General features: G+C 49.9%; 1 protein-coding gene across 1 annotated transcript in view; it reads left to right on the forward strand.

The window, feature by feature from the left end:
- Positions 1–26,369, forward strand: part of PSME4 (proteasome activator subunit 4) — a 1,396,200-nt gene that overhangs the window by 1,101,863 nt on the left and 267,968 nt on the right. The window contains exon 39 of the mRNA XM_069234194.1: positions 25,728–25,859. Within this exon, the coding sequence (XP_069090295.1) occupies positions 25,728–25,859 (132 nt within the window). The remainder of the gene's footprint in view (positions 1–25,727; positions 25,860–26,369) is intronic.

Below are 26,369 nucleotides of genomic sequence, written 5' to 3' on the forward strand. Positions count from 1 at the left end.
CAATGGGATTGCAAATTCGCAAGCCCTACTTGCACGCTATGACAGGGCACACTGGTACGAGATGCAAGACATCAAACAGCACTTGCCCAAGGAACACCAAAACGTGCCCAGCAATTAGTGGAAGAACGACAGGCCATATCTAACAACCAGATAAGGTCTGCACTAGACACAGCAGCACGAACTGTCAACACGGCTGTAACCATTCGCAGGCTTGCATGGCTGAGAAGTTCTGGATTCAAGACAGAGATTCAGCAAGCGGTGTTGAATATGCCGTTTAATCAACAACAGTTGTTTGGGCCGGAAGTCGACACAGCCATTGAGAAATTGAAAAAAAGAGACGGACACGGCCAAAGCCATGGGCGCGCTCTATTCCCCACAAGTCAGAGGCACCTTTAGAAAACCACAATTCAGAGGAGGTTTTCGGCAACAAACATCTGAGCCTTCCACCTCCCAAACCAGACCCACCTATCAGGCACAATACCAAAGGGGAGGGTTTTGTGGTTCCTATAGAGGACAATTCCCAAGAGGAAGGGGAAAGTTCCAAACAACCAAACCAAGCCAGACCAAAGAGTCACCCGTTCGGTCCTGCAGTATGTTGTAGTTTAAAAAAATGTGTCCTCTGCTTTCCATCGGGGACGGTATTGCTTGGGTATCTATTTAAAGGTAAGGAACCTGCAGCTAGATGTCTTCATCAGATAAACAAGTTACTTACCTTCTGTAACAAATTCGCTCAAAGAGACATTATCTAGCTGCAGAGTCCTTACTGACCCACACATTCCTCCCCGCTCTGCGGACAGATTTCGAGGGCTAGGGATGATCCCCTTTCAGGGCCTTAGTTTGGACACACCAGTGTCTGTGCACTTCATGGCTCTGTGCTCCTGGCGTGAAAAGTAGCTGACGTCCGTGTGTCGAGGTGGCGTATATAAAGGTGACTGGGACATCACTTCCGTGCGAATGATGCAACACTGCTATGTGGAACCGAATGAAGCCACCTACCAGCGCACAGGGTTACTGCTCAAGGAAAATCTTCAGGATCCAGTGTGGCGCCTGGGGAAATTTAAATGTAAGGAACCTGCAGCTAGATATTGTCTCTACCAGATAATGTGTTACTGAAGGTAAGTATCTATCTTGTTATTTAGAGCAATGTGATGATTTTTTGGCACTATCCTTTATGAACAAATTACATTTTTGAAGTTGAATTGTTTTGTGTTATCACAAACATTTTTTTTACAAACCTAAATGGAGACATGTTGTCAAAATAATTCTTTCTTGTACTTCTACTGCATATATTGTGTGCAGTTATCTCTTGATGATTGCTGGTGGGTAAGTAGCCTTGTTATATATAGCTCTCATAGAAACTCTCTATTGTTAATTTCAGTATTTAAAACTGACAAATAACTGGTATCATGTAGCAACAGTCGATAACAAAACTGGTTATCCACTGTTACCTACATCATAAAGGCCTTCTAGGCCAGGTTTACAGGGCAGCCTAAGAACCTGTCAGTGTGGCGCTGCTTGTTTGCTTTGAATGAAAGCAGAAAGCACAGCTGTAGGAGCATAAGGACAGCTGGGAAGATACTGGTGGTTGGTTATATAAATATTTTTTTAAACGTTTTTTGCCTTTGTAGTAGGGATACCTTACGGACGCCGTGTTATGTATGTCTCCCCCATTACTCCTCTGTCGCTGCGTATCGGTTGAAAGCAGGGTCAGATGATTTTGGCGGCCGTCAATAATATAAAATTATGGATGAGATAAATATTAATTGCTGGGATGTTTTCCACATCGAGGTTCTGAGTGACATTAGAGATAACTTGAGCTTCACCTTTGTTGTCTATTTCAAGTCACTTAGAAACCCTCTGTAAAAAAAAAAAAAAAAAACACCCACTGTAAATCACTGTTGCCCACCTATAATTCTAAATGTTGTGCCCAATGTAGTAATTTATTATTAATTCATGTTTAATGATGTGATCATTTACCAATGTGATAAAAACACATCCCCTTAACAGCACTTTTAGCACATGTCCATTGGATGTTTCAGCCAGTGTAAATAGGTGCCTAGAAATTTAGTCCAGCTGTGTTCCTTCATCCAGTGTGTATGGGTGTGTTGGCATTCTCTTTTTTTTTTTTTTTAATTTATTTTATTGATTTTATATATCCGAAACACATTACATGCAGTACAATTAGCGTCCACAGGATTCCGCTTAACTACTTAAAAGAAAACATCTAATAACCCCAAACCTCACACAACAAACACGTCTCTGATCACTCTTTGTCCTTCAGTATCTTTATATGCTGCATTAGCTGAACTCTTTAGCACCTACTCAGTAGCTGCTAAGGTATCGCGCGTATGATTGGTGTGGGTCCTCTTGCTGCTGGAACTGTATTGCCTGTCGCCTGTTATGGGCTCACTGTGGGCCCTGCAAGTATAAATGCTAACGGAGATTAGGTGTTGGCCCTATGTATTTTAATTGTGCATAAGCCGGTGGGTTAGTGTACTGACAGTGTACCTGTGAGGGAGTGTGCAAGCCTGATCAATGCTGATGTGCTGCGCATTGAGTTGTGCTCCTGTGATGGGTGCCCTAAGGAATGTAAGCTGGTTATTCAGACCGTGCCTTCCCCGGTTCATGGGGGTTTATCATCATTTTTTGCCTCGAGTTTGGCTACCAGTGTTTCCCAAGCGGTACACCCTGTGTGCTGTTGTCCCTCCCGCGCCAGTTTCTTTAATACCTGGTATTCCGTACGGGCCCAGCGTAATGTTAGGGTGCTCCAAGATTTCCGGACGGGTGCTGTGGGCGCCTTCCAGTGCATAGCTATTAATCTTTTGTACATTAAGCAGGCTAGGTCTGCAAATTTGTGCAAGTGTCTTTGTTTTTTAGATCTTGACCTGAGCCCCAGCAAGCAGGATTTGGGTTCTGCCGCCAGTGGCAGCCCCGTTAGTTCATAGATCTCCTGTACCACCTCCATCCAAGCTTTTTGTATGTTAGGGCACTCCCAGACCATGTGATAGAAGTGTGCTAGCGGCGCTTTACATCTAGGGCAAACCGGGTCGGAGTCTGGGAACATGCGTTTTATCCTGGCAGGTGACAAGTATGTTTGATGCGTGTAGTTAAACTGGGTGTACCTGAATCTGGGATTCCTTGACACTCCACGGACATGTTGCAGGGCATTCGGCCACTCGGCTAGTGCGATCGGGACAGGGAGAACGGCGTTCCATCTCTCCCTGGCTCTCTCCGTATGCGGCTCGGGGGGTTTATTTAGGATTTTATATAGGTTTGATATTACTTTTGATTGGGCGTCATATTGTAATATATGGTGAATTACCGGGGAAGATTCTGTGGTGCCTGTCTCCCATGCTTTTTTAATTGCGTGGCATATGGCGTGATATGTCAGGAATTGACCAGGATTTATGTCGGATATGGCCTGTAAGGCCTCGAATGACATTAGCTTACCGTCCTCAAAGCAATCGCCCACTGTCTGCATCCCTGCTTCCGTCCACACGCCAATGCCTGCATGCGCGCCCCAGTCCAGCCCGGTAGGTGCTCCAGCGGTATGTATGGGGTGTAGGGGAGCTTAAAGCTCCCGCCCTACACATATTTGACACAGCAGGCATGCGCCACTGCTAGCAGCGGGACAGCGATATCTGCCTTAGAGTGCCTAGATGACAGCCACATTAACAGGGGGGTTCCTTTTAACCAGGTCCTCAGCTGCATGGCTTCCGCCAGGGCCGGTCTGTGGATCCAATTCTGAACCCACTGTAACTGTGCGGCTGCATAATAGCATTCAAAGTTAGGGGCCCCCAGACCGCCCATGTCTACCGGCCGCTGCAGCATGGCCAGTGCCACCCGAGCTCTGCCCCCACCCCAGATGAGCTGCAGGAGCGCTGTGTTCAGGTTGCCGAAGAAGCTTTTGGGGAGAATGATCGGCAAAGCCGCGAAGTAGTATAACAGCCTGGGCAAAATCAGCATGTTCGCGATTGCCACCTTCCCCGGCGGAGAGAGCGGCAGCTTATTCCAGAACTACAGCGAGCCTTTTATAGCGGCCAACGCTCTGCCCAGGTTCCCATCTCTAAGATCCTCTGTGTTGTAGTATATGTTTATCCAGAGGTACTTAAACGTTTCAAAGCACCATTTCAGGCGCCCCATCGAACGGGCCCCTTGTCTTTCAAGTGGCCGCTTTACAAGCGGGAACGCACATGACTTTTCCCAATTCACCACCAAGCCTGACAGGGCACCAAATTCAGCAAGAAGAGATATTACTGATGGGACAAGCACGTGGCCTTTCCGGATATATATTAATGCATCATCTGCATAAAGTGAGATTGTATGATGGACCCCTCCTCTGACTATACCCCAGCTTTGTTCCATGGAGCGCACTCTTGCTGCTAATGGCTCCATTGCTATTGCAAACAATAGCGGGGAAAGCGGGCATCCCTGTCTCGTGCCCCTAGAGATCGAAAAACTGTCAGAGATCAACCCCCCCCCCGTCTTCACCCTGGTTTGTGGGCCAGAATACAATGTCCGGACCCAGCGTATGTAGTTGGGGGCCTAACCCTAATCGGTTCATTGTAGAGAACAGATAGTCCCACTCTAGCGTATCGAACGCCTTTTCAATATCCAGTGAGAGTACCATTTCTTCGTGTGCGTCTGGGGGGGTGTCTCCCATTATACACAGTAATCTGCAAATATTTAAGAAGGTGTTGCGCTTTGGTATAAAGCCGTTTTGATCATCATATATTATGGTGTGCATGACAGGGGCTAGTCTATTTGCCAGAATTTTGCCCAGTATTTTGCAATCTAAGTTTAGGAGTGACCGTGGTCTACAGGATTTAAATTTAACATCTGTGGGATCGCGGCCCTGTTTGGGGAGCACCACTATCATTGCTTCTCTCTGTGATGTGGGTAGGCATTCGTTGGCCCACGCTTCTTCGAACACCTTCAGGAGATGAGGTCCTAGGCAGGCCAAGTATGCAGTGTAATACTCTACTGGAAGGCCATCTGATCCAGGCGCTTTATTCCTGGGCATCTGTGCTAGGGCTAATTCTATTTCCCCCATTGTCAGGGGGACTTCTAATGTTTCCCTATCGGTCTGTGCAAGCTGTGGTAGGTGGGATTCGACGAGAAAAGACTTGAGTTGCGTGGGAGTGCATGAGGTGCGTTTGGTGTATAAATTTGAGTAATATTCTCTGAACGTACCGTTTATCTCCGCCTGTGTGGTGACCATGCCTCGTGCGTCAGTTCGGATGGCCCCAATTGGGGACTGCTGTCTATCCTCGCGCAACAGCCACGCCAGCATTATACTCGACCTGTCTCCTTCTGTCTGCAGGCGCATTAAATGGTAGTTATAATCATGGCAGCGGAGTCTGCTGTCCGCGTCGTATTTTGTGCGCCTTTCTTTTAGGACTGTGTGGGGGATTTCTCCTCGCGCTACTGCAGTCTCCGCCGCCCTGAGCTCCTTTTATAGTTTGCCAATTTCCGTCTGTAGAGTGCGTCTTACTCCCCACGTGGAGGATATGCATAAACCCCGAATCACTACCTTGTGAGCATCCCACTCAATAGCACGCGTCGTTGCTGTCATGGCATTTGCCTCCCAATACTGACTTAGTGTGGATTTCAGTGTATCTGCAAGCGCCAAGTAGGGACCGCCTGTCGCGTCCTGCCCCAGTTCAATGTTACTCTCAGTGGTGCATGATCAGACAGTGTTTTCGCTAAGTATTCTGACTCGCCGAGCAGTGCTCCCATATCCTGGGTGCCCCATATTATGTCTATTCTGGTGTGAGTTTTGTGTGGGACTGAGTAGAATGAGTATTCCCTCTGATGAGGATGCCCAAGGTGCCATAGATCGTATAATATCATGGCGCCTGCCCATTCCTGCAGTGGGCCTGGGGTTTTCATATTTGCCCCCGAGCCCGTTTGAGCATGAGATCTATCTTGCGTTGCAATTGGGGTGCTATTGAAGTCTCCGCCCCAGAGGGCCGGAGCCAAAGGGTTTGTCAATAGTGTAGGTGTGAGAGAGCCCAGAAATCCTGCGATCCCAGTGTTTGGAGCATATACTCCGACTACAGCCAGCTGTCTGCCATCCAGTCGGCCTTCCACTTCCACTATCACGTATCTTCCTCCTTGGTCTATCTTGTGAGCTGACAGCAAAAATGGGACCCCAGCTGCGATCCAGATCAGCACCCCACTCGCGAAGGCCGAGTATGTAGTGCCTATAATCTGGCCACCCCATCTCCTATACGCCTGAGGCGTGCATGTACTCTGGTCCGTTTACTCGGTGTACCCAGTCCCCTCACATTCCATCTCACTATGGTAAACTGATCTACATTATTCCTCCCGCGTGTCGCCATTAGAGTGTTTGGGGTGTCCTACTGTGCTTGGGTCCCAGGCCCTGATTTTAGCCCGCTTGGTCATTGCCCCTTTGGCATAGCTATTTGTTAGATGGGGCATATGCAGTAATTTCCACTGTGTTTTGAGTGATTCTGGCGTGTGTGAATTTTCTAATCTACTAACCCCAGCCCCCCCAAGTGGATCCCCGACCCCCCTAACAGCTAGTGCGCAACTACTAAAACTATAAGAGTGCAAACAAACCCGTATCCGGTTGGATTTCGATGGTGGAGTGATCTTATCTACCAGATGTGGCTCTTTTACAGGGCTCACATCTTTCCGCAGACTGAGTCTGCCAATGCTGTTTGGGCGCCCCCCAGTATTATCTGCGCTGCAAGCCCCGCCCCCCACGTCACCCCCCATACCGCCCAGCCATGATTAATTGTTCATTTGCACCAAGGATACCCTCTGCTGGTGGTGGATTTGCCTAAACCCCTGTCTCCACCTCAGGGACCCCTGTATCTCCATTTATCTGCTAATATTAGTGGCATTGGTCCATGGGAGCGGGAGAGTTCGGTTAAAGTTCGTCCGCAGCTCTGGGGGTAATCTTCGGCCCCCCTAGCTCGCCCGTTATTGTGGATACGGAGCTGGCCGGGTCTGATTCTGTGCCCATCTCAGGTATCCTCCTAACCAGCGCGAAATTGCTCTGCATGAGTAAGGGAGTCTCTATCAGTACTCTTGCTCTTTCTTCTGCTACTTGTTGGACGTTAGGTTGAGCTCTTGCGCGCCTCTTGGTCCGCTTTCTCGAGGTAGATGTTTGCCAATCCTCATCTCCTTCCGCGTCTTCACTTGGGCGGGCAAGGCCCTTGGCATGCAGCCCGGTCCAAGCGTTCTCAGGTGTGGTGAAAATATGCGTGCGGTCCTCCGATATCACCCTTAGTTTCGCAGGGAATAGCAAGGCATACTTTATATTGTGTTCCCGCAGGCGTGCTTTAATTTTGACAAATGAGTTCCGTTGGTTCTGCACCTCCTGTGTGAAGTCAGGGTAGGCATTAATAGTCGAATCCTCGTATTTGTAAGGGCCTTTTTTGCGGAACTGTTGTAATATTGCGTCTCGATCCCTGTAATTAAGAAATCTGGCAATGAAAGGTCTAGGTGATTGGCCTGGGGCCGGGGGTCTGCCCGGTACCCTATACGACCGCTCTACTGAGAAAAACTTGGTTGGGTTTCCATTCATCACCTCTTTAATGAGCCATTGTTCCAGAGCAATTTCCGCGTCGGGTTGTCGCATGGTTTCCGGGAACACTAGAAAACGCACGTTGTTGCGACGCGCTCTACTCTCCATCTCCTCCAATCTCCTCCAGAGCACTCTCAATTCTGCGTCCATGCGCTAAATTTGCTTTCGGTTCTCTTGAGCCATGGGGGTTAAATCGGACAGCCCTTCCTCAGTGGTTTTTACTCTATCCACTAGGCTGCGATAGTCCACTCGTAGGAGATTCAAGTCTTGTGAGACTGCATCTATCCTATTTTCCAATGAGGACTTAGGGCCTGATTACAACTTTGGAGGAGGTGTTAATCCGTCCTAAAAGTGACGGTAAAGTGACGGATATACCACCAGCCGTATTACGAGTTCCATAGGATATAATGGACTCGTAATACGGCTGGTGGTATATCCGTCACTTTACTGTCACTTTTACGACGGATTAACACCTCCTCCAAAGTTGTAATCAGGCCCTTAGTGTCCATGATCGCTTGTAAGACTTTCTCAAACTGTGCTGAGTGTGACGTGAGGGTATTCTCCAAGGACTGAAGGGACAGATTTGTCTGCTGGTCATTGGGTGTTGTTCCGAGTGTACTTTGGTCCAAGTTCCTGGATGACTTAGCCCTGCCAGCCATTGTGACTGATTAGGGGTAGACTAGTGGAATATTATTGTGTGGGGGGGGATAAGGGGGGGGGGGGGAGCAGCAAGAAACAGGATGTACCGGGCGAACCACCAAGGAAAAAGCAAATGTTTGGCTTCTGGGCGGGTTCCGGGTGCCACTATATAGACACTAGGAGACACTAAGAGACCGCTGTACACACTTTGTAGTGTTGCGTCTTGTGGGCCCAGGTTGGTGTCCTCTGCACTTGGCGAGGTCCCTCTTCTGGGGTAAGTCAGCCTTGTAGGGGGTTGGCAGTTGTGTCTTTGCTATGGTCGTCAGTCCCAAGGTATCCCCTTGTTTCAGGCGGCTTCGAGCGCCATTTTGAAGCCGCGCATCAGCAGCCGAAGGAGTATGAAGAAGGAAGGGGGGGGAGTTAACAGCGGCTCCCCCCGCTTAAGCAATGTCTCGCCCAATAACTCTCCTCCTCACCTCTTTAATGCAGAGTCGTAGTCTTAGCCCCTTGCCTGGGCTCCCCTTCTAGTCGATCTCCTCAGCGTGGGTCATCCACCCACGGGCAGCACTGTCTGGCTGCTGGCACATGTGTTGCTCCTCTGTCGCTGTTCGGAGCGGCCCTGCGCCTCGGGCCCCGACTGGGCCCCCGGAAACCTGTCGTGCCGGCGCCTCATTTGAATCGGGAGCGCCGCTCCCAGGTCTCCGTGGCCGACAATCTATGGGCGGAAGCCCACACCCCTGGCCCCCGAAGCGCTCAGGCAACCAGGCGAAGGGGCTTAACAAAAGGTACGAAGGCGCGCCTCCAAGCTTCCCCGCGTCCGGTGCAGCCGGCGCGACACTGCCTCTCCACTGCCTCGCAGCTCCGGCCGGGCAAGGGACTCCGCCCCGCGGCCTCCCTGCTCACGGTCGGGTGCTGGCTCTGCAACCTACATGCAGCCAGCGCGATGTCCCCGCAGGACGCCTAGGTGATCCCGGAGCGGTCCGCCCCGCACAGTCCGGGTGTGGGAGCCCGAGGGGCGCCCTAGAGGATATTTTCAGGCGGGCCCTGGACGGAGCGCTCGCTCAGACGTCCATCCCGGCCGCCATTTTGGCTCCTCCCCCGTGTGTTGGCATTCTCACCATATGGGCAAATAGTTTCCTAGAGCTTTACACTGCCTTTTTAAAATCAGTGGCCTAACATGAGAGATTGTTGGTGAATAATATTGCCACTTGTTCAACTATTTGAATCCAACTGTTATTTGTGTATGTGTGTTTGTTTTGTAGAGTACCTTGGAGTATTGTCAGTTTATCGCAGTGGTCATCCGTTAGTTCCCTACTTATGCTAGTTTCACAAAATCTTACATTTGGGGAGCTATTTTTAGGTCAAAAGGTATTATACATAGGTTGGTTCTCAGAATTATCCTTTGAAGGATGGTGCCATATTGAGCATCTTCTCTTTATTAGTGAGTTCTCCTATAAGTCGTTTCTTCAACAAGAATATTCCTTTGAAACGTATTAGAATACCTGACTATTCGTCCTACACATTATATATTAGTTCCACCGAAAAGAATAGAGGGAAAGTCCCACTCTTAAAATACTTGACCTGATTCCCAGCCCATATATCTATCCTCCCTGCATCTCCATTATAGGATAAATACTTCAGGTAGAATCTTAATAAATGTATCTTGGATTGAGTAACCTTTAGATTCGATTCCCTGTGTCGTACAGCCTAATTGAGTATAATTATATCAATCTAGTAGTAATTCAGCAGTTTGCAGAACTCCAGTTTTACATCTCATTGATTGTCTTTGACATTTGACATCTGGTTCTCTGCTTGTTGCAACTGCATCATTAATTCTATGAGGATCCCAGTGTCTTAATGACTGACATCCGAATCACAGAGGTGTTAACCCAAACATCTGTTTACAATTCTGAAAATATCTAATTATTAGCTAAAGAGATTTTACAGTAGGCAGCTGTGCTTAATCACTCACACACTCATGTAATTTCTGATGTCTTTCATATATTCTGGCTGCAATAACCATCAAGGGCCCACTGCAAAAAAAGTTGCTTCCAAGTACTGGCTCCAAAAAAAGAACTACAATAACATTGGAATACACTCTAGATTTGTGTGTCACAAATGACCCTTCAGAGAGTGTTATTTGAAATTACCGGAGTCCCAAGTATTTACACATCACATCTTCATGTCTTATACTTCACGTACACCACAGGAGGTCAAGGTTAGAATATTTTTAATGTCTGTAGTAATATTTAATGTATTCTTTTTTAGGAATTTGTTTAGGGCAAAATATGTTTTTATAAGCAGATACTGTAGGAAAGTAACATATTTGCTAGCAATTTTTTGCTTTTGCCTGGTGTCATTGTGTTTAGACTGTAGTACACTGGGATCCTGCTAATCAGGATCCCAGGGTCTGTGCCCCCTTGTAGGAAGCTGGTTCTGTATATACTATATCAAAATGAGATAGTGTGCACAGAGTCCAGAGGTTCCCCAAGAGGCTTGACAGAGGCAATAATCGATAATACTAATGCTCTATCTGTGGTAGTGTAGTCGAGCGGTTAGGCTTATCAGAGGGCAGTGTTAAGCATTTGTTATACACACACAGGCAATAAATGAGGAAAACACACTCAATTACTTAACTCCAGGCCAATAGGTTTTTATATAGAAAAATATTATTTTCTTAATTTATTTTAGAACCACAATATTCAAATTGCAGGTAAGTACATTAAATGTAAGGTACTTTGCATAGGTACAGATAGGACTTTGAATCAAAACAGTAATGTACACAGTTTAGCATAAAATGGCAATAAGCTATTTTAAAAGTGAACACTGCAAAATTCAACAGTTCCTGGGGGAGGTAAGTACAGTTAGGTTAATGTGGTAAGTAAAGCTCTTACAAGTTCAGTCTCCGTGGCATAGGCAGCCCACCGTTGGGGGTTCAAGTCAACCCCAAACACCCAGCACCAGCAACACAGGGCCGGTCAGGTGCAGAGGTCAAAGAGGGGCCCAAATAACATAGGCACCTATGGAGACAGGGGGTGCTACGGTTCTACTCTGCTGGCAGGTATGTACCTGCGTCCTCAGGGAGCAGTCCAGGGGAGTTTAGTAGAGCACTGGGGGGGTCCCAGGTAGGCACACAAAGCACACCCTCCGCCTCACAGGGGCGGCCGGGTGCAGTGGGCAAAGAAGGCGTCGGGTTTGTGATTGAAATCAATGGAGGGACCCAGGGGTCACTCAGACGTTGCAGGCAGGGCACAGGGTTACTTCTCGGGCCAGCCACCGACTGGGAAAGGGTAAGGGCTGACCTTCAGGTCACTGCTGCACCAGTGGTTGGTTCTTCACGGTCCTGGGGGATGCGGGTGCAATGCTCCTTCCAGGCATCGGGTGTCTTCTTCCTGGGCCGTCGCGGTCAGGGAGATCTTTGGGATTCCTTCTGCAGGCATTGTCGTGGTGATGCAGAGAGGTTAGCCCAGGGTGGACACATCATCAGAGTCGCCTGGAGATCCTCTCTGGGTCGTTGGTTTCTCTGTACATGGGCAGAGTGGTGGGGGCTCACGCTTCTGGAGTGAGATAAGAGTCCCTTTAAAGATGGTTTCTTCTTGCTTGAGGTAGACAGTTTGGCTGTCCTCAAGAGTTCTTGGTCCTTTGTAGTTGCAGGGCAGTCCTCTGAGTCGGCAGAGGTCGCTGGGCCTGCAGGATGCGTCGCTGGTGCAATTTCTTTGAATCGGGAGACAGGCCGGTGGGACTGGGGCTAAAGCAGTTGTTGTCTTCCTTCTTCTCTGCGAGGTTTTCAGGTCAGCAGTCCTTCTTCTTTGTAGGTCGACAGGAATCTTCTGATCTCCTGGGTTCAGGCTCGCCCCTCAATACTAAATTTAGGGGTGTGTTAGGGCTGGAGGGCAGTAGCCAATGGCTACTCTCTGTGAGGGTAGCTACACCCTCCTTGTGCCTCCTCCCTTTGGGGAGGGGGCACATCCCTGTTCCTATTGGGCTAAATCCTCCAAAACAAGATGGAGGATTTTCCAAGGAGGGGGTCACTTCAGCCCTGGTTATCTTAGGGTTGGACCTGGCTGAGGGGGTGACTCCTCTTTGTTTTTCTCATTATCTCCCGGGACTTGCCACCAAAAGTGGGGGCTGTGTCCGGATGGCAGGCATCTCCACTAGCTGGAGTGCCCTGGGGCATTGTTACACTAGGCTTGAGCCTTTGAGGCCCTCCGCCAGGTGTTATAGTTCCTGCAAGGGGAGGTGTGAAGCACCTTTACACAGGACAGCCTTTGTTCCTGGTCACAGAGTGCACAAAGGCACTCACCCCCAAATGGCCAGAAACGTGTCTGGAAGTGGCAGGCTAGCAGAGACCGGTCAGCCAAGCACTAGCAATTGGGCTGGCATGTAGGAGGCATCTCTAAGATGCCCTCTGTGTGCATTTTTCAATAAATCCCAGACTGGCATCAGTGTGGGTTTATTGTGCTGTGAAGTTTGGTACCAAACTTCTCAGTATTCAGTGTAGCCATTATGGAACTGTGGAGTTCGTTTTTGACAACCTCCCAGACCCTATACTCAGTATGGCTACCCTGCACTTACAATGTCTAAGAATTGGCTTAGACACTGTAAGGGGCATAGTGCGCATGCAGCTATGCCCTCACCTGTGGTATAGTGCACCCTGCCTTAGGGCTGTAAGGCCTGCTAGAGGGGTGACTTACCTATGCTACAGGCAGTGGGTTGTGGGCATGGCACTCTGAAGGGAGTGCCATGTTGACTTAGTCTTTTTCTCCCCACCAGCACACACAAGCTGGGGGGCAGTGTGAATGTGCTGAGCGAGGGGTCCCCATTATGGCATAATACATGCAGCAGCCCTTAGAGACCTTCCCTGCCACAGGGCGCTTGGTACCAGGGGTACCTTTTTTCAAGGGACTTAACGATGTGCCAGGGCTGTGCCAATTGTGGAAACAAAGATACAGTTTTAGGGAAAGAACACTGGTGCTGGGGCCTGGTTAGCAGGGTCCCAGCACACTTCCAATCAAAGCTGGCTTCAACACCAGGCAAAAAGTGGGTGGGAGGGGGAGGGGGAGGGGGCTGGTGGGGGACGTGGGAGGGATGACCATGCCAACAGTGGCATTTTCCTACAACCACTCTTTGTCATCCAAGTCATCTGGACATTCGGGTAAGAAGAAGTGGAAACAGACCTAACGTTCTTCGACTTCGCCCCGTCGCTCGCACAATGCGATGCGGGAAGAGCTTCGACGCTCTAGGCCTCCGTCTTCGAAGCCTCCATCTGAGTCTGCTCCATTCCTCCCTGACTTTCCAGGAGACGGTGCCAACCTTGCCCAACTTAAGGAATTTTATGAGGCTATGCGCCTCATATTTGGGCAGACAGACCCACGCTCGGCGCCTTCAGGCCCAGGGGAGTCGTTGAGGGCCCCCTCAGGTTCCAAGTCGACTGCTTCAGCCCTTACTCCCGGAGGGCACCTCAGGATCCACTTCCAGATCCGTCCTGCCGCCAGTCTTGCCAATGCGACCTTCCCCGGCGTTGGGTCAGAGGCGGACACTCCCGACGCTTGTTGGGCCTCATTCGACTTAGACCCTATACTTATTCCCAACGACTCGGAGCCGGAACAGCATCGCTCGACACCAGTTCACTTTTCCATGGGCTCTCCACGTTTGATCCCAACCCATATGGCTATGGCTATAAATATGAGGATAGTATAGAGGGGATGCTGGACCCTTTAGAATACCAGCTTGACCCTGAATTGGACTGGGTTCAGGATTTGGGTGACACCAGCGGGTCAGACACCTTCCCTAATGCTGGCATGCCTTCTCCCCCTACTGTGGATACAAAGGGGGGGAACTTAATGCTCAGTGGTGGTGAAAACAACTAGCACGTAAGTACCCGCGTCCTCTGGGAGCAGACCAGGGGGGTTTTGTAGAGCACTGGTAGGGATGTCACAAACAGTCACGCAAAATACACCCTCCGCGGCACAGGGGCGGCTGGGTGCAGTGTGTGAAGTAGGTGTCAGGTTGTAGATAGGAATCAATGGAGAGACCCGGGGGTCACTCTGGTGATGCAGGCAGGGCACAGGGGGGCTTATCGGGCCAGCCACTGACTGGGCAGGGATGAGGGCTGTCTGTTGGTCACTCCTGCACTGGTAGTTGGTTTGTCTCGGGCCTGGGGGCTGCGGGTGCAGTGCTGCTTCCAGGCGTCAGGTTCCTTTGTTACTGGACAGTCCCGGTCAGGGGGAGCCTTTGGATTCTCTCTGCAGGCGTCGCTGTGGGGGTGCAGGGAGGTCGTCTCTGGGTGTCCACATCATTGGAGATGCCTCAGGGGGGGGTCCTCTCTGCAGTGTTGGTTCTTCTGGACACGAGCCGGGGGCATCGGGTGCAGAGTGTTGGGGACTCACGCCTCCGGAGTGAGGCTGGAGTCCCTTTAAAGATGGTTGTTTCTTGGACAGAGTCGCTGTCCACAGGAATTTCTTGGTCCTTTGGTTGCAGGGCAGTACTCTGAGTCCCCAGAGGTTCCTGGTCCGGCTGGATGCATCGCTGCACAGGTTCTTTGAGTCTGGAGACAGGCCGGTAGGGCTGGGGCCAAGTCAGTTGTTGTCTCCGTCATCTCCGCGGGGCTTTCAGGTCAGCAGTAAATCTTCTTGTTGTAGGTCATCAGGAATCTAGTTTCCTGGGTTCAGGGTCGCCCCTAAATACTCAATTTAGGGGTGTGTTTAGATCTGCAGGACAGTAGCCAATGGCTACTGTCCTTGAGGGTGGCTACACCCTCTTTGTGCCTCCTCCCTTTGGGGAGGGAGGCACATCCCTAATTCTATTAGGGGGAATCCTCCAAAACAAGATGGAGGATTTCCTAAGGCAGGGGTCACCTCAGCTCAGGACACCTTAGGGGCTGTCCTGACTGGAGGGTGACACCTCCTTATTTTCCTCATTAACTTCTCCAGATTTGCCGCCAAAAGTGGTGGTTGTGTCTGGGGTGGGGGCATCTCCACTAGCTGGAGTGCCCTGGGGCATTGTAACACGAAGCTCACTGCTAGGTGTTACAGTTCCTGAAGGGGGAGGTGTGAAGCACCTCCACCCAGTGCAGGCTTTGTTTCTGGCCCCAGAGAGCACATAAGCTCTCACCCCAGGGGGTCAGAAACTCATCTCAGTGGCAGGCTGGCTTAGACCAGTCAGTCCTGCACGGAAAGATTGGGTAAAAATACAGGGGGCATCTCTAAGATGCCTTCTGTGTGCATTTTTTAATGAATCCAGCAATTGCATCAGTGTGGGTTTATTATTCTGAGACGTTTGATACCAAACTTCCCAGTGTTCAGTGTAGCCATTATGGAACTGTGGAGTTCATTTTGACAAACTTCCAGACTATGGTGGTCATTATGAACATGGCGGGAAAGACCGCAGTCTGCCGCGGGGGCGGTGAATAGAATCCCGCTGGCGAATGGAATCCCGCCATATAGTGATAGAAAAACCAAACCCTGCCAAAAATTCCCAGACCACCACTCCCCGCGAGGACCCTCTCCGCGGGAATCCCGGCCCACCCCACCCCGCCCCGCCCCACCACCGCCAAGCACACCCACATCCCGTCCTCCAAATAATGATGCACAAATCACCTCGGCGGACAGTGGAGGCCGGACGACCATTGGCGGCTGCGACCGCCACGGGCGGCAAGTGGGCCCAACAGCAACCACTGCACACATTGGCTAGGCCTAGCACCCACACACCTGACACACATCCAGAACACCATAAAACATTCCCAGACACACCCCACAAACCCTTGCAACGAAACCAGGACCAGAAGACGGAGAGCACCAGAGCCAGACAGAGAACGCCACAAATATTCGGGTCCGAGGTGCAGCACACACCCATTGCGCGGAAAATGGTGATGTGGCAGACCATTGTCAACAGGGTGAATGCAGTGGGACACCATCCACGCACCAGGAACGACATCCGCAAGAGATGGAACGACCTGCGGGGGAAGGTCAGGGCCATGGCATCCAGGCACCACATCACAGTGCAGAAGACTGGGGGAGGACCGCCACCAACACCACCCGACTACACCGACTGGGAGTAGCAGGTACTCGCCATCCTGCACCTAGAGGGACTCACTGGAGGAATGGACTCGGGTAAGTCATCTACAATTACCCCATATACACCTTACCTGTAATGCATGCACCACCCCACCCCACCTTACCCACACCCACCTAGACCCACACCCCACCCAGACCCACACCCCACCCAGCCATTACCCACCACATCCACCACCATGCATCACCCACAACTCACTACCAGGCCCACATCACTCCCGCTGTGCACAGCCACCCAACCCTGCACAAACCCACAATGGAATAACAACCCCTACCACAATGTAACCCCACCACTGCCACTAAATGCAATGACCACATCACAAAGGCACCCTGTAAGGCCCCTGAAAGGCACACCAGCACAAAATTGCACAGTTCAGTACACCTCAAACCCTCATGCATATGTAACAGACATGTCTATGTCCCCCAACAGGCACCACCACCCATGCAACCCTAATGGAGGGGACAAGGAGTGCCACAGCACTCCAGGGAGACAGAGGCACATCACAGGACCTTTGTGAAGGACCCCTGGGCACTGATGAACAGGCAGACCCCTCACACATCCCTGGATGCTCACCATGCAGCAGCCCCACCCAGGAAAACACTGTCACCCCTAACACCCAGTCAAGACCAGCAGGCCAGGGGAGGCGTACCCACACCAGTGGACCCAGGGCACAGTCAGGTGGAACGCAGCTAGAGAGGCCACAGTCTCCCACTCCCAACATGCAGGAAGGCGAGGGCCCCAGTACAAGTGGCACATAAAGACCTGCGCAGGGGACACAGGCACAGGGGGCCAGGCCAAGGTCAAGTGCCCCAGTGGGTCAGGGGGTAGGGCACCGGATGGATGCAGCAGTCCAGGACGTCATTGCAGAGGTATTGGGGGCCTACCAACATACCCAAGACAGGTTGGCACAGATTGTATCCACCTTGGAGCAAAGTCAGAGGATGCAGCTGGAACAACACCAACAGGCCATAGAGCAGTGGAAAGAACACAATGCCACAATGGCCACCATTGCTGGAGCACTGCTGCAGTTGGTCAGCAGTCAGACACCCACACCGGACAAGAGGCCCCCACAACAACCCTGGACAACCAGCAACAGATGACCCAACCAGCAGAACCAGCACAGGAAATACCCTCCCAGGAATCACAAGGGTCAACCATGCCACCTCAAGAAGCTCCACAGCAGGCACCCAAACGTAGTGTTAGGCCAAGATTTGGCACTGGAAACCCAGCTAAGAACAAGCCCCAATCCAACAATTGACACTGCTACTACTGCAAAGCAACCATCCCACCCATTCACCAACTACACTTAGCTGAGGGCTAAATAAAGTACTATACTACAAATAGGACCCACCTATGACATCCAACAGGGCTGCCCCCAAGTCGGTTTTGATGACACCCAACCATTACGACTTCCATCACTGTACATAGCACAATTCACTGTACTCGACCAATAAACAACATTTCTCACCTGTAACACTGTCCCCTGTCTTCAGTGTTGAACAAAGTGGGGTATGGATGCAACTGGCAGGGAACAACTGTATTTTCAATTTGTGCTTGGTGGTGATAAGGTGTGTTTCAAATTATGCAAGGAGGTAATGCATATTTTGTCTGTCAGTACCATACTGAAGAGGTCCATGTCTCGCCTATCATGACCAATCCGCCATATATGACATGGCACACTTAAAGTATCAGTCACTAACCACAATTACAGGCTTAAGTCCCACACAGTCATTGGAAGTAGAGTTGTATCAGTTGGTTCCTGGAATTGACATCTTCCCCTTCCTCATCCTTACCATCACTCTCCTCACCTCTCTGAGGTAACTGATCAGGACCTATAGCACCCTCCACCTCCAAAAGGGGGATTGAATGTCTCACAGCCACGTTGTGCAGCATACAGCAGGCCACCACTATTCTACACACCTTATCAGGCCCATAGGCCAGGGAACCCCCAGAGATATGTAGGCACCGGAATCTAGCCTTCAGGAGACCTATAGTACACTCTATCACCCTCCTAGTACGTCCATGGGCCTCATTGTATTTCCTCTCTGCATCCGTCCTGGGATTCCTCACTGGTGTCAGGAGCCAACGCAAGTTTGGATAGCCAGCATCACCTAGAGAAATGGTCAATACAGAGTCTTCAGTGGAATGTCCTTAGTTAGGCAGGCAGTTTTTCTGCAATGTGTCAGTTAGTGACAGGCAAACTTACCTATGATCCACCCTCTGTCCTCTTTTAGTTGTTCCATCTTCTGTGGCACACTACTGTTCCTCAAAACAAATGAATCCTGGACAGAACCCGGAAACATGGCATTCACATGGGAAATGTACTGGTCTGCAGTACATACCAATTGCATGTTCATGGAGTGAAAGTTCTTCCTGTTTTCTGTACACCTATTCACTCACTCTTGGGGGGATGATAGCTATGTGGGTGCCATCGATGGCACCTATGACATGGGGAATGTTTGCAAAAGCATAGAAGTCAGACTTGATGGCAGGGAGGTCAGCACTTTGGGGGAATCACACATAGGATTGCAGATGTTGTACAAATACATTCAGAAATCTTGTCAGTACCTGGCTGAACATTGGCTGTGAGAAACCAGCACCCATGCCCACTGTCACTTGAAATGAGCCTGTGGCCAGGAAATGGAGTGCGGAGAGCACCTGCACCTCAGTTGGAATGGCATGCTGATTACGATTTCCGGTAGTCCGTGCAGGATCCAGTAATGCACATAGGTCCTGAAGAGTTGCACGTGTGAGTCTGTAAGTGATTATGATCTGACGCTCCACCATGGTCCCCATATCCACAAGTGGTCAGTACACTGATGGTGCCCTTCCTCGCCACAAGGGTCGGTACCTATGAGGGGTAAGAAAAAGGAGTGATGTGCACACATACGCTGGCAGATTTGCTACATGCAGTGCATTCTTCATAGTAGTGTCTGTACAATAACTGCAACCTGGCAGATGTACATGTACATCACTAGGGGGGGAACAGAGTAAATCATGTGTTATTATATACTCAATCGATAGAGGCCTAGGTGCTTCATATGGCTAGAAGGCCCAGCATTGGGAGTATTATGAATTTCAAGATGCGTAGGTGATGGCAAATTGCCCACTGTAGTTCTGCCCCTTCGTTGTGGAAGTGACCTAATACCGCTATCGGTTGACGTCACAGCGTACAGCGGTGTTGACCACTGTTCGCACCCTCGTTGGCTAACATGCCAATGGGAAATCCTGGTGTATCATGATCAGCGGTGACGGTGCATACCGCCGCGGAACGTCCGCACGTTCGTCGTCGTTTGATCACTTGACTCCCTGATCTTGTGCGGACAGTTACTCCACTCTGTGTACTGCTGTGGCCTGCCTCTGGCTATGGATGTTCCACGTGGTGCATGGGAAAGGGCCCCGGCTTTCACCCAGGAAGAACTGGAGAAACTTGTGGAAGCGGTCCTGCCCCTGTACGGCAGACTCTACGGCCGGCCAGAGGTAAAGGTGAGTCCAGGTTTGGGGGGCACTGTGTGAGTGATGGATGGAGTGGATTGCACAGATGAGTGCTCCTTTGAGCCAGGATGGACCTTGGTGCATGGAATGCTGCGTGCCACTGTCATGCATGTCTGGGAGTACTGTCTGTCGTATGTCTGACAATCTGCCAGCTGTTGCCATTGTGAAGGTGCCTGACCTCTGTGTTCCATTTCTGTGTCACCCTACTAGGTCAGTGCCCACCAGAAGAGGGCACATTGGCATGCCATCGCCAAGGAGGTACGGACCCTGGGGGTCTACAACTGGCAGTACACCCACTGTCAAAAGAGGTGGGAGGACCTGCGGGCTGTGCGCGGAAGATCACTGAGGCCCAGCTGGGGAAGTCCTCCCAACGTGGAAGGGGTGCCAGTCGGGCACTGACCCCCCTCATGTGAAGGATCCTGGCTTTGGCGTACCCCGACCTGGATGGGTGCTTGAAGGCTGCCCAGCAGTCACAAGGGGGTGAGTACTCACAGCCCATACTTCAGCCTGGGAGGATGAGTGTGTGTGCGCGATAGGGCTCATGGTGCTTAGAGCAGGGAATTTGACTGGTGTCCAGCTACTGTCTGCTCCCCAAAAGGTGTAGGGGTGTCCCTTTCAGGTTTCACCTACCTCAGCTCCAGTACAATTTCAGGATATGGGTGTAGGTCAGTATACTGCTCAGTAGTTAGGGCCATGGCCATGGGCATAGTGCACGGTGCTGCCTGTTGGGTGTGTCTGCTGGGTAGGTGTATGTCTGGCCATAGTGTATCAGCAGTCAGCTACATACAAGTGTCTCTCCTGTTTTGTCTCCCCATCCCTGTTCTCTTGTGTTTGTCTGGTACAGCATCAACGTCAGGCGAGGGAGCTGAGGCACCGGCAAGTGGGGAGGCAGTGGCCCACAGATCCTCCAAGGCAGAGACAACGGACGCCCAGGGGACCAGTGGGTGGGAGGGTGAGGGGACTTCCACAGGGGAGGCTACTACCACAGGAGGTAGTGACTCTGAGACCTCCTCCGATGGGGTCCTCCGGCGGTGGCAAACCCTAGTGGACAAACCACTACCGTGAGATCTAGCACCACCACCCATACCATCAGCGCCCTCCCTTCTGCTCCCCATCGAGTTGCCCGTGCCCGCCCACCCAGAAAGATGGGCGTCTCCTTCGCTCCAGGCACCTCCTCCCCTGCCCCAGTCAGCACTGCTGCCCTCACAGAGGAGGCTATTGACCTCCTGAGAACCACCTCTGTAGGGCAGACAACCATTGTTAATGCCATCCAGGGTCTGGCTTCTAAGGTGCAGCAGACCAATGCTTATCTGGATGGCATTTACGGTGCCGTGTCTGCCCTACAGAGATCTTTTCAGGCTCTGGCCTCCTCTTGGATGGCAGCTGGTTTCTCTGGCCATTCCATCCCCCCCTTCAACCTCCTCTACCCTTTCCAGCACCCCACTCCCTTCACCTGTCCAAAGCACACAATCAGACCCGCTTACAGGCACATCAACACACAAGAAGCACACTTCCAAACACAAGCACCATACCTCCCACCGCAAGCATTCACACAGCCAACAGACACCTGCACACACAACAACGTCCACTTCCCCCAGTGTGCCTGCCTCTTCCGCCTCACTGTCTGTCCCCTCTCCATGCACACCCTCATGCACTGCACCCTCACTCACTGTTACTGCGCCTCTTCCTGCACTCACCACAATAGCAGACCGCCATACATGCATCCCATACACCACACCTGCACTCACCATCTCCCTGTAGTTGACACATGCAGCACACTCACCAGACTTGCAGACACCCACCCAACATACATCCACACTAGCTGTCTGTCTTCTCCCACTGTGTCCCCCGCCCCACCTCCCAAAACACTCAAACGCACCAAGACACCCACCCATCAGACATCCACCACACCACAGCATACTGAGCAGTCACCTGCACCCACTACACGCACACCTACACCCCATACATCAACTCCGTCTGCCTCCACTCCCTCATCCACGCCCACCCCAATTGCTCCCAAAAAACATTTCCTCTCCCGTACTGACCTGTTCGAACCCACTGGCCCACCCCGTCTTGTCCCAAAATGTGCCCACCTCCTTGCCCTTTCCGCTCCTTCCATATCACAGCCCACCCCGGTCCAGCCTTCCCATTCCCGTGCCCCTTCTCCGGTGAAGAAGAAGGCCGGCTCAGAGCCTAAGGCATCCTGCTCCACCCGAGCCAAACAGCCCCCACCCCCTCAACCTCCTCATGCAAGTCTAAGTCCCACCCCCGTCGGAAATCCCCCCCTGCCGCCCTTCCGTGAGGTGCCTGGATCCCCATATGGTGCCCCATTCAGTGTAGTACCCAGCACTTGTGGGAATCAGGTGTGTGGGCAGTTGTGGCCAAGGAGAAAATACTTTTTATGGACTGGCCATTGGCCCTGTTGGCACTGTTTTGCTCACTGAGCTACATATTAAAGTTTCGGTGTGGCCTCTGTTTGGGCTGCACGCAGGTCCACCCTGGTATTTGTTTTAATTATTTGTGGGTGTGGGACTATTGTATGTACTATAGCCAAGTTGCAGTGGCCTTTGGTCGGGTACGTCCCTCTTGGTGTGAGTATCTGACTTGTGCTGCTGGGAAGGGTTGGGGGGGCGTTGCAGTGTGGGTGGGTATGTAACTTTGCCCTTTCCTCCCTTGTGGCGTAGGTTGCGTTACTTACCGTTGTCATCTTCGTCGGCGGTCTCGGTCGTGTAGATATATGGCAAGGAGCAAGGCTGGCATGATCAGCAGCTCTCTGTCAATGGCTGCCGCTGCACGTTTTGTGGAACTCCGGTGAGTGTTTACTTCTATTTGTTTCTTTTCCGCCTGGCTTTGTGTGGCGGTGGTTTTTGCCCCGGAACTGGCGACGGAATGGTGGTTCATAATTTGAAGGGCAGGTTGGGCGGGACTCCTTTCCTGGCGGTGGGTGGTTCGTGGGATGCGTGTGTTTCGTTTGCTTCATTATTTGGCGGTCCTGCCCGCTCCTCTGTTGGCGGTTTCTACTGCCGGCGGAGCGGAACGGACCGCCATGTTCATAATGAAGGCCTATATACTTAATATGGCCACACTGTACTTACAGTGTCTAAGAATAGACTTAGCCACTGTAGAGGCATATTTATCATGCAGCTATGCCCTCACCTGTGCTATAGTGCTCCCTGCCTTAGGGCTTTAAGGGCTGCTAGAGGGGTGACTTACCTATGCCACAGGCAGTATTTAGTGTGCATGGCATCCTGAGGGGGATGCCATGTCGACCTTGCCATTTTCTCCTCCACCAACACACACAATCTGCAACGGCACATTGGTTCTTGACATTGACGTATGGTCATTTCATTAATATTGCTAAAGGTGTTACCGTTAATTTTTCATAACGCACCATACATGGAGAAAAAGCATAGACAAGGAACTTACATAATATGTCCTGCGTGTCTATTATCGCGTGATACATCTTGTGACAGAACTGAGAATAACACCTACACAGGAGGATACTTTCCAGAAGGAAGATTGCTTCAGCTAGCATGCAATGATATTTCATTGTGGCTGTTCTAATAGCAAACCGTGCAACATTATGCGTTCCACGCAACATCAAAATATATCAGTAAGCACAGTTCATGTTGGTTATAAGTTGTTCAATAGAAACAGGCTACTTGTCATTGGGTATCACAGGGCCCAACAGGCCCAAAATGGGTCCCAGGAAAATGCGATTCCACAACAGCTTTTGACCTTCCTCCTGAAGTCCGTAAAGTTATCTTGGCTGCCTGGCACCCTTCCACCAAAATAGCATATGCCTGTCCATGGGGGGAAAAAAAACTGCGGCATGGTGCACAGACATGTCTTTTGACACCCTCTGAGGAAGAGGAAAGACTTCACCGCCTGAACCCAAAAAGAGTATTAATGTTCTACCTTGATCGTACTGAGGAGTTCCGGGTGGATGGTTAACACTTCATGGATTACTTGGGTGAAAAGAAAGGTCGGGCAGTGCAGGAGAGAACCATGTCTAGATGGGTCGTTCTCTCCATTGGCTAAAAAGCAACTCCCAGAGGGTTTGCTTACTCACTCTACCAGAGCAACAGCCGCAACCACTGTTGTAGCACGTGAAGTTCCAGTCCTTGACATCTGTCTGGCAGCAACGTGGGCATCAACGCACACATTCACAAAACACACCTGCCTGGACAGTGAGATCTGTAGGGACAGGTACTTTGCCTGTTCGTCCTGCAGGACTTCCTAGTATGATCTTGATTTGCAGACCCACCTCTGGGGAGGATATTGCTTGGGTATCTATTCTAAGGTAAGGAATCTGCAACTAGAAGCCTCTATCAGATGATCAAGTTACTTACCTTCAGTAACGAATTATCTGGTAGAAGCATATTCTAGTTGTAGATTCCTCACCGACCTTCTCATACTCCCCACTTTTCACACTGCTTTCTATGCACAGGGACTTCCCTTTCAGGGCCTCAATTCTGAAGCACCGATGGTCAGTGTTCTTCATGGCTCTGCAATTCTGTCATGGAAAGTTGTGAAAAGATACTGACATCAGCGGGCCAGGGTGGCGCCTATTTGGGTCCTGCAACGTCATACCAGCATGCATGACGACGGACGCAGAGCCAACCAGCACCAGGGGTACTGCTATAGAAAAATCTCTGGATCCAAACTGACACCTGGGGGAAATTCTAAGGTAGGGAAACTGCAACTAGGATATGGCTCTACCATATAAGGCATTACCGAAGGTAAGTAACTTGTTCATCTACATGAGGTGATCTGAGCCTTCAAAAAATATTTTTTTGTTATTGCCCTTCATGCTTCTGCAATTTCTGAGCACTGTAAATAGTAGTTGTTTCCATTAAATCATTTTTGGAACTGAATCTACCAATCTTGGAAGCGTGGAAAGCTGAGTTGACCTTGCTGAAATTTGACTTTGTGCTCGCTCACTGCTTGTTAAAGTAGGGAGCGTTCAACCTACCAAGCCATACTTCTGACTAACAATTTCACAGTGCTGTCCGTATGCAATGATAGAATTGCGAAAAGGTGTTACTGTTGTCCCTAATAAAAATGTTTCATTAACCTAGTAGTTAACAATTAACATAAAAGGCCCTAGTCACAGGTTTATGGCTGCAAATACTCCCTGTAGGCATCTATGAATTCACAAAGGCATAAAGTGATTACTTGTGTGGATTCCTTTGCCACAAGTGCCTAGAAAGCTGCACAAGTGACCGTTCCAAGACATGCTTAGCCTTGTAAATTTGTACTTGTACATTAGTGGGCATTCACAAAACAGAAAATCAACACTTTCCCACTCTGGATATGGTTAGAAACTTATTCCAACCATCCACACCCTTTCAGATTTGCTGGGGTGCAGGGAATTGTCTTCTATACATGGAAAGCGGTTTCTTTGTGGAGAGATAAAATTGCATTTGTTCAGCAAAAGCATTCCTACTATGTGTAATTTTGCACAATATAGGCCATGGGAATAGCAACAAGTACAAGATGTTGCTTAATGCTCCCAGTAGCATGTCTAGAAGCATATTCCTGGTGCAGCTTTCCTGGCATCCTTCTGGGACTGTTGAGGAGTGGGAGACCAGGTTAAAAGCATGTTCAGGTAGAGATTTAACTTTCTCCCCACACTAACGTTTGTTTGTGATTTGAGGCTCCATTATAATGTGTTTGCCAATAATTATTGAAAACCTGTATCAATAAGATCAGAATGGATTTAAATATTTCTCTTTATGTATTAGATCTGTATAAACATATGAAACTCTGACCTTGTCAGTTAATTTACAGAAATATTTTTATTGGTCAGTAATGGCAGATTTCCCAAATTAGCTTGGTACGCTGACACAGAACCCACAATCACATAGCCACTGTTTGCACAAGTTGCATTTTAAATTATGATAACTAATAATGTTCAGCTATTTGGTTATTCACATTGCTTCTTTTCTTTTTGTTCCAGTCGACTTTACGTTCTTCAAGGTGGCTTGGCACAGCAAGAATGGAAGGCATCAGAGCTGTTACACCGATTGTTGAAGTATCTTGAACCAAAGCTAACCCAAGTTTACAAAAACGTTAGGGAAAGGATAGGAAGGTTTGTATTTGTAATGCTAAACGTTTGGTTGCTATAGTTTAAGCTAAGCTTAAATGAGGTTCAGATACAATTGGTGAGAAAGTTTTAATGTTTAAGCAGTTTCAAGGTAGTGGGCTTTACACAAGGCTTATCATCAGTAAATCAATCTTGGAAGTGAGTGGTAGAATCAAATCTTTATCTGGATGAGGTAAAGCTCCATTTGTCTGAACAAAGCAAAACCAGATGTTCTGTAATGTGTGTCATCAACAAGAAGACCGTACCTTTCACATAGCTACAGCACTTTGGAAACTTCTTGTGAGATTCTGAGCTTCCTTCCCACCATAGCTATAAATATGTTCTGACTGAATCTTCTCCACAGCTTCATCTTGTTCCTTGCATGAAAAAAACAGATCATTGAAAGAAGGAAAGCAAGCAAGAAAGAAAGATCCAACTTCTCTCAAGGATCTAAAATAAGCGGTGGGATAAGCTTCAACCTGAAAAGACAAGGTGGCTTAAACCGACATTGAATCG

The sequence above is a fragment of the Pleurodeles waltl genome, chromosome 5 (genome assembly GCF_031143425.1).
Source record: "Pleurodeles waltl isolate 20211129_DDA chromosome 5, aPleWal1.hap1.20221129, whole genome shotgun sequence".
NCBI lineage: Eukaryota > Metazoa > Chordata > Amphibia > Caudata > Salamandridae > Pleurodeles > Pleurodeles waltl.